The sequence below is a fragment of the Alligator sinensis genome, unplaced genomic scaffold (assembly GCF_000455745.1).
Source record: "Alligator sinensis unplaced genomic scaffold, ASM45574v1 scaffold677_1, whole genome shotgun sequence".
In the NCBI taxonomy this organism is placed as follows: domain Eukaryota; kingdom Metazoa; phylum Chordata; order Crocodylia; family Alligatoridae; genus Alligator; species Alligator sinensis.
Genome location: NW_005842276.1, coordinates 965,856 through 974,849, shown reverse-complemented (window position 1 = coordinate 974,849; position 8,994 = coordinate 965,856). Strand labels below are relative to the sequence as shown.

General features: G+C 42.3%; 1 protein-coding gene across 1 annotated transcript in view; it reads right to left on the bottom strand.

The window, feature by feature from the left end:
• Positions 1 to 8,994, bottom strand: part of COLEC12 (collectin subfamily member 12) — a 181,373-nt gene that overhangs the window by 4,898 nt on the left and 167,481 nt on the right. The window contains exons 5-6 of the mRNA XM_025209267.1: positions 3,977 to 5,023; positions 1 to 434 (exon numbers count right to left, since the gene is read on the bottom strand). The exon at positions 1 to 434 is cut by the window's left edge and continues 49 nt beyond it. Coding sequence (XP_025065052.1) covers positions 1 to 434; positions 3,977 to 5,023 — 1,481 coding nt within the window. The remainder of the gene's footprint in view (positions 435 to 3,976; positions 5,024 to 8,994) is intronic.

Here is an 8,994-nt window from a genome sequence, read left to right as displayed (position 1 = left end):
ACCAGGAGGGCCAGGAGGCCCAGGTGGCCCCTTTGGACCAGGTAGTCCTGGTATTCCAGGCAGACCAGGCAGTCCTCGAGGTCCAGGTACCCCAGGCTCTCCAACCGTTCCTTGCAATCCTTGAAATCCAGGTGGGCCTTGTGGACCTGGAGGACCATCTTTACCAGGTGGTCCTGGTGGTCCTGGATCTCCAGTTGTTCCTGGCAGGCCAGTCTTGCCTGGAGAGCCTCTCTGACCTTTGGAGCCAGGTGATCCTCTGGAACCTTTTCCACCTTTTTCTCCGGGTGGCCCAATTGGACCAGGGGGGCCCTTTTCACCTGCCAGTCCTGGTGGTCCTGGCTCTCCCTTTTCTCCTTTCTGTCCTTTTGCACCAGTTGGGCCAAAAGACCCCGGAGGCCCCCTTTCACCTTTAGGCCCCCTTGGACCTGGAGGTCCTGGAACAATTGAAACATGGACAGTGGAGGGAACAAAAACCAAGAGGAGAGTTTGTTTAATTTATCTAGCCTTAAAAACATCTCTTCAAATGCCTTAGTTATCCCTATTATTTATTGAGTCTTCTCAAAGTATATGATTCCATGCAGGACATGGACCTTATAATTAAGTTCAGCAGGCATGTAATTGAACAAATGATCAGGAACAGGTATGTAATTCACCAAATGATCAGGAAAGGTTCAGGTCTCTAACATCAGTGACTATCATTTGCTATGCACCCATATGCCTGTCAAATGAAAATCAGACTGAATGCAGACCAAAGGCCAGTTTGAGGAAGTAGGAAGAAAGAGAGAAAACTACGGGCTATTTAAGAGCCATGGGATGATGGATGGGTAATGAGCAGCAAGTGAAATGCAGGGTTGATGGAAAGGAAAGACTGAGGCTCGGGCGATAGATAACAATCACAGCAGTGAAATCAGCATTACAACAATATATAGAAAATGCAAGCCTCTAACCAGAGTAACTTTGTCCAATTTGTGGATAATTACCACTAAAATGATCATGATCATGGATAAAACTGTACTAGCCTAAGTTACATTAGTTCAGGTGTCATCTGTCTTTGTCCAGCCCAGGATAGCTTCTTGCTAAAGGCAAACAGGCTGCTCTCCAGCCACCTAGCAGTTGGGTGCAGCAGCATTACCTATTCTGGGAACTACCCCAGCATAGCTACACATCTATCCATTCCTCACTCCAGTGCAGACAAAACCATTGTATGTGCTTGCCAGTCCAGTGTCTGAGACTACCTATTTATTGGATAATTATCAAAGAAAAAATTTGCAACAATCACAATAAGCAATGGGAAAATGGTGAGAGATTTCCACATTTAAACATTAAATTAGATTTGTATTCTGTTCATAAATGAGTGAATGTTTTAGGAAATTCTTATTTTCCTCCCAATCTGCTTCACTGATGGAGGTTAAATGATAAACTCCTAACATGCCTAGCTCAGTCTGTAATGAGAAAGGGTAAAAAAAGTAAAAATAAAGGTACTCTGGAATGTTATTACCAGTATGACTAACATATTTTGGATCCTGCTTCAATCTTGATTTATTTTGTGGACAGGTTTTGTTTCTGTAACCAGAGTTCAAGGCCTGACAATCATTGGTTCAAAACAGGTTGGCAATATTAGCTGGATTTAGAAGACTACTTGGCTTAGAAGAAACTGCACCTTTCCTAACAACCTTATTTATGTTATTTACTTCACTGGAAAATAAAGTATTCTTTGATTAAATGAAACAGGATACTTTCTGACCCAATCACAGCTGCTTAAAACAAAATAGGAACCTGTTTTTCACACTGGGTGGACCACTCTGGGAATGATCCAATGTATGTTTTTCAGCCATGCCCTCTTTAGCAGAGATTGGTTTCTTGAGGCTCCACACCTTCTATAGCTAATTTTGGAAGCTAAATTAAAAGCAGAGCCAGCAGTTAGAACAAAACGTAATGAAGGACGATTTTTTTTATAAAATCCCAATTCCAGGCAGGTAAAGAAGAGATGGAAAACTTAGGAAGGTGGAAAAATTGCAAGCCAGATTGATACGTCTCAGCAGTGTTCCCTTTAAGCTACATGGTGTGTGCAGCTGCGCAGGCACGCATCTTAGAGGGAACGCTGCTTCTTAGGTTTAGGATTAGATAACAGAACAAAATGAGGTCTATGTAACAGAATAATGGGGAAGACTTTCATAAAATAAAGGAGAATTAATTTATCTAATCTTTTTTGATTAAACATTATACTAAGGCTTTCTTGTCCTCTCTCTAGGGATAGAAGCTAAAGACCTACAACACTATTTAAAAAGCGTAGATAGCAACTTTTGTGTCCTCTTTAGTACTGTTTCCTTTCTTAAGATTAACCTTTACCATCGTGCTGCTAGACATATTAGATGAGTGGCTGAGTGTTTATGTCATAGCCAAATTCTAACTTCACGAAATCCAGCCAAGAGCAGAGGCTGGCCAGGACGGGTATGACACATGGCAGAAACAGACATGGAAGATTTGCCATATTTGCAAAAAACCCTGGATTCTCTCCCAGCAAAATAGGGGACCAGGAAGTTCTGACAGCTACCCCAGACTCATAGCAAAGAAAGTCATTTAGCCATGTTAGTCTGCAATACAGTGGGCACATCTACATGTGCAAATGATCCGGGAGCAGTTTACTCATGAGTAAACTACTCAAGAATAAACTCTTTTGGGCCTGTGTCTACATGTGCAGAGACACGGGAGAAGATTTGCTGCTCCTAGCAGCAGACTGCTCCCACTCCCTGTGGCTTTGCAACCAGCCACTGAAGCAGCCAGGGAGAGCTCTAGGATCCTCCTGGGTGCTAACCCAGGGGCCAGGAGACAGCTGTCTCCAGGTGGGGGCTAGGACATTGCTCCCTACCCCCCGGAACTGTCTGCTGCTAGGGTGAGGACAATGTCCCTCTGTCTTGGCAGCAGGGAGCTTCCATCCCCCTTTTCATGATCACAGCATCAGGAGATCTTATTTCCCAGCCTGAGTCCCATGGTCACGGGGCTGGGAGATCTTTATCCATGGAGCTGTACTGGGAGATAAGGTGCTCCCAGCCTGGGCCCTGTAACTACAGGACTTGGGTTGTGAAATAAGGCTCCCCCAGTGCCAGTCCCCAGATTGCAGAGATGGTGTTGGGAGATAAGGACCTCCCGCCTAGGTCCTGCCACTGCATGGCTCGGGCTGGGATATAAGGATCTTCCAGCACGGCCCCCCGATCACGGGACTTGGGCTGGGAGATAAGGATCTTCCAGCCCCGAACCTGCAATTGCAGAGTGGGGCTGGGAGCTCTCTGCTGCTCAGGCAGAGGAACATTGTCCCTATTTGGGCTCTGATGGTAGAGCCCACCCTTGCATCAGGCAGCTCTTGGAGGCAAGGAGCAATCTCCCACTCCCTACTGCCAGGGAGCACATTTGCTCCCGGTCAGGGATTTACACATGCACTACTGCACAGTTACTAATCATGAGTAAATTTGTTCCTTGCATTTGCAGGTAGCAAATTTACTTACAATTAAAGCCATTTACTGAGCAGTAAGTGTCTGCATGTATAGATGTGGGTGCTTACTGTGCAGTAATCAGCTCTATTGTGCAGTAAAGCATCTCGTGTAGACACACCCAGAAGAAGGCAGGACAGTGTGACTCTTTATAAACTAATTCTTTGATGTTTTCTGAATTAATCTATAATAAGGTGGCACTTTGTCCTGCTTTCTGCCAAACTCATAGGAGTTGGAATCACTTTTCTGTAGCACTGTGGCTAATGTTTATCCAGATCTTGTTCTTACCCAAGCTCTCTCATAACACATGCATACCAAGTCTATTCAGGATTTGTTCAGAGTAATAGGATGTAGTCCAGAATATATGTTTCTATATACTGTATAAGGCTGAAGTAGTATATGTTCATTTAAAGCTAGTAAAATTATATATCATTACTAGGGTTGTCCTTGAACAACAGACCAAAAGCATTATCTAAGATTCAGCTTACCTTGCAATATAGTGAAGTTCTTGATAAGCTGGCCATGCTTGGAATCCACCAGCTTCATTTCTTCCATAATTACTGATAAATTTGCAACTTCAGTATCTAATCTTAATCTCATCATATCCTGTTGCATCCTGAGAGATGTAGAATCTAAGCGAATATTGGCTAATGTGTTGTTCATAAAAAGGAGTTCATCGGAATGTTTACTTAAGGTGTCTGTACAAGTTGTCCTGACCTCATTGAGATTACTTGTCAGTGTCCGTAGATGATGAGCAGTATAGCTGATATTACTAATGATATTAACTATATCTGTTTCAAAGACCTGAAATCGTTCTTCAAATTGGTTAAATTTGGAAGCAGTTCTGTTCTCATAATCTCTGTGCTGATCTTGCATATCCTTAAGGTTTTGTTCATTGGCTTGTGCAATCGTGGTAATGTTCTCCATTTGCCCACTGAATGAGCTGAGCTGACTGTTCATGTCTTCAAGTGTGTCATTGTTGGCTTTGGCCAATGCTGAGTTGTTTGCTGCTAATGTTTGTAAATTTTGTACTTTCTCCTTAAGCCAATCAGTATCCTTCCGTGCTTGAAGGACAACTTGCTGCAGATTTTGAAAATCATTCTTGATTCTTACGATAGCCAGACTTGTATCTTCCATAGACTTTTGCAAAACACTGATAAGATTCCTCTGCTGGATTTGTGTCAGATTTAAGTTGTTCAGATTCATGATGACCACATTATGCGAATGCATTTGGTTTTGTAAATTTGTTTGAATATTACTTGTATCCTGCTGGAGATTGTTGATGTAGCCAGTGTATGCCTGGAGAGTTTTATTGACACCAATGATCATGAAAGAGTTGCTATCCAGGACACCTTTCATTTGGCTCTGCCTGTCATCTAATGCATTTCCAGACTCCTGCAGCTTCTCCAGCGTGTCCTTGTTTTTGGTAGTTTTCTCTGAAACTTCCTGAAGCTGCTGGCGAAGGGCTAGGATGTCAGCTCTGAAGCCAGAAAGTTCTGTGTTAGTGCTCACAGCTTTTTGTCCAGTTTGATCATCTGTTAGAGAGAGACATTTTTAGAACCATTAACAAGTTATATTATTAAAAGTGACATATAAAAAAGCACTCTCTTGCATTGTAAAAATATATCAAAGTAGTCAGGCAATCAGCATTCAGTTGGTGGAACAATGTATTATCCTGCTTCTAATGCTTCAGGGATGAATTCTGCCTCGGATGCACTTAAAAGTCAATGGAATACGATCATTTATCTTGTTGATGGGATAGAATGAATATTCTGTTGGCGCTATTGTGGAAGGAAGTTTACATACGTGTCACTAAAAGTCAGAGTTGTACTTTCTTTTAAAAATATCTTTTAAAAGAGAGTATTATAGAATATGTGGATTCATATGGTACTTACTGTACTGAAAATAACTTATATGGTTTAGTGGAGTTTGACAAAGGAGAGGGTTATACGCACGGATCCTGGTTTTCTCTGTTTAAGAATTGCAAATTCTCTGATAAAAATGTGTGAATTCTCTGATTAAAAAACCCCCAAATCTGTGTTTTCTGTGATTAAAATGAAATGCCACTATATATACGTATCAGTTGAACACAATGTTTTATTGATACATTTACAATTTTCTGTTGGTCCAATACTCCAATTTGTCTAGGTCTCTCTGAATTCTAGCCTTACTCTCCAGCGTATCTACTACTCCGCCCAGCTTGATGTCATTTGCAAACTTGCTGAGGGTGCCCTCTATGCCATCTTCCAGATCATTGATGAAGATATTGAATAAAACCGGCCCCAGGACTGATTGCTGGGGCACTCCTCTTGATACAGGCTGCCAACAAGACATCAAGTCATTGGCTATTACCCTCTGAGCCCAATGATCCAACCAGTTTTCTATCCACCTTACAGTCCATTCATCCAACCAGTACTTTCTTAGCTTGCCTGTGAGAATGTTGTGCGAGACTGTATCAAAAGCCTTGCTAAAGTCAAGGTATACCACATCCATTGGTCTCTCTGCATCCACATAGCCAGTGATCTCAACATAGAAGGCAATCATTCTGGTCAGGCATGACTTGCATCTGGTGAATCCATGCTGACTGCTCCTAATCACCTGCTCCTCCTCCAAGTACTTAGAAATGGATTCCGTGAGCATCTGCTCCATATTTTTTCCAGGGACTGAGGTGAGGCTGACCAGTCTGTAGTTCCCTGGATCCTCCCTTTTCCCTTAAATATTGGGAACTATATTTGCCCTTTTCCAATTGTCTGGGACCTCTCCCAATTGCCATGAGTTTTCAAAGATGATGGCCAGTGGCTCTGCAATCACATCAGCCAACTCCCCCACCACCCTTCGGTGCATTCTGTCCAGCCCCATGGACTTGGATATGTCCAGCTTTTCTAAATAGTCCCTAACCTGTTCTTTTGCCATAGTTGGCTGCTCACCCTCTCCCCAAACTGTGCTGCCAGGTGCAGTAGTTTGGGAGCTGATCTTGCCTGTGAAGACTGAGGTGAAAAACGCATTGCATACTTCAGCCTTTTCTGTGTCCTCTGTCACTAAGTTGCCTCCCCCAATCAGTAAGGGACCTACACTTTCCAGATCCTTCTTTTGTTACTGATATACTTGTAGAAACCCTTCTTGTTACGCTTCATGTCCCTTGGTAGCTGCAACTCCAGTTGCACTTTGGCCTTCTTGACTTCATCCCTGCACACTTGAGCAATGTTCTTATACTCCTCTCTAGTTGTCTGTCCAAGATTCCACTTCTTATAAGCTTTCTTTTTGTAATTTAACTTACTGAAGAATTTGATCCTAAGCCAAGGTGGTCTTCTGCCATACTTGCTAGTCTTCCTGCAAATTGGGATGGTTTGTTCCTGCACTCTCAGTAAGGTTTCTTTAAAATACAACTAGCTCTCCTGGACGCCTCTCCCCCTTAGTCTGCTTTATTCAAGTCCAGAGTCCTTACTTTGTTGCTCTCCTTCCTTCCTTGTTGAAATTGAGAACATGAGGAAACAACTGGGTGCCTATATTGAACCTAATTACAGTAAAACCTGTGTTAACCGGCATTTTACTAACCGGAATACTCTATTAACTGGAATTTCCAATATCCCCCAATACAAATCTTCACTTTAGCAACTGGAATCTTTGCCGAGTCTATCTGGCATGCGCATCAAGTATTTCTGCTGTTTACATTAGTTAGTGACACTGCCGCTAGAGCAGCTGCTGGGAGTCCTTCTAGTTGATATCCACATAGGCGGAGGGAGAAAATTTTTTGGGGGGAGGGCTGCGCGCCCCCCCAGGCAGGAAAGTCTGTGGGGGAAGGAGCAGGGGGAGGGGAAGGGATCTGCATGGGGTAGGGCATGCTGTCGTTGAGGACTGGGGCCGATTTAACTCTCAGATAACCAGAATTTTTAGATAACTGGCACCCTCCTTACCCCACTCATGCCAGATAACAAAGCTTTTACTGTATATCTCTTTTGCTATGATTGGGTGCCTACACATATGCTCAGGGGTATTGGGGGGGCACTTTAATTAGAGCAGTTCCTGAAGACCACTCTAACTAAAACACCACGGTGTCACATGCGTTAAGTTTCACTGCATTTAAAAATGGCCATGGGACATTTTAACTAAAGCTCATTCAATGAGCTTTAGTTAAAGCACCCCCGCAGGGCTGGACACAGGAATGGGTGAACTGGGCGGCTGCGCAGGGCTCGGACAGAAAGGGGGCCCAAAAATGTTATTTTTAAATTATTATTATCATTATCTCTGGAGAAGAAGGGCCCAATACTAAAAGTTCGCCCAGGGTCGCCAGGAGTCTAGGTAAGGTGCTGCACCACAGCGGCCATTTTTAACCCAATGTGGGGGTTTACATATGATGCTGCAGTGATGCTAGAGCATTCTAATTAGAATGTGAAGCAGACGTGATTAATCAAGATTCACTGAGAACATAAGGAAACAACTGGGTGCTCATACACATGCTCCAAAGTATTCTAATTAGAATGCATTGGAGCATGTGTATAGGCACCCAATTTTTTCCTCATGTTCTTAGTTTCAGCAAGTTAAAACCTTTACACTTTGAGGAGCCACACTTTTATTGCTCGCACTGAACTATCATGTAATTCTGGTTTGCATGTAATATATTTTTACATATATAATGAAGTTTTTTAGACTGCCAAACCATAAAAAGCAGAGAAATAAATGGCTAACACTTCATGTAAATCCCATTTATCAGTGTATTACTTCAGCCTCAGTCATTTCCTTCCTCTACTCATAGCCCATATATCTCTAGCCTCATGCTTGCTCAACCTTAAAATTTAATCATGTTTACTAATTTAATGGTGATATATTTGTGTGTTTAGAAGATTTTCATAAATCATACTAAACACAGTCAGTTCTGAGTGTAGTTTTATTGTGTAAATGAGGCCTGATGACTGTTTGCAGTGGTGGATGATACTTCATTCAAAAATGTTTATACAAAGTTATGCAAATAGACAGTTTGTCAGAATGCAGGTCTTTTCTCTTCTCTTTGTCTTACTCATGGACCCTCTGTTCAAGTTCTACTTCTCCCTCAACTCTTCTTGCACACAACCTGAACTCCAAAGACAACTCATAGTCTCTTCCAGCCCTACAACCTATATTTCTTTCATGCCAACTCCACCATAACCTGACTTCCCAGCACCCCTTAAAGATTTCCTTTACTCTTATCCATTTGGACAGTACCAATTAATAATCTGTTGATCCACATACATATACACACACACACACACACACACATACACACACACATATATATCCATATGTATGTTTAAACTTTCCCCAGTTTGGAGCAGATTTAAAATCAGAATTGATGCTACTGAGCTTTTCATACTAACCATAGCACAATACACAAGAATGCTTCAGAACAAATCTAATCACAGCAGTTCCAAACTGTGATTAATCTAAATAACATAATAATGCAGAAAGCTGTACATGTCTTCAGCTCCAACATTTCCTTTCTTTGAATTCACCACTGCAAATGCAGATCATT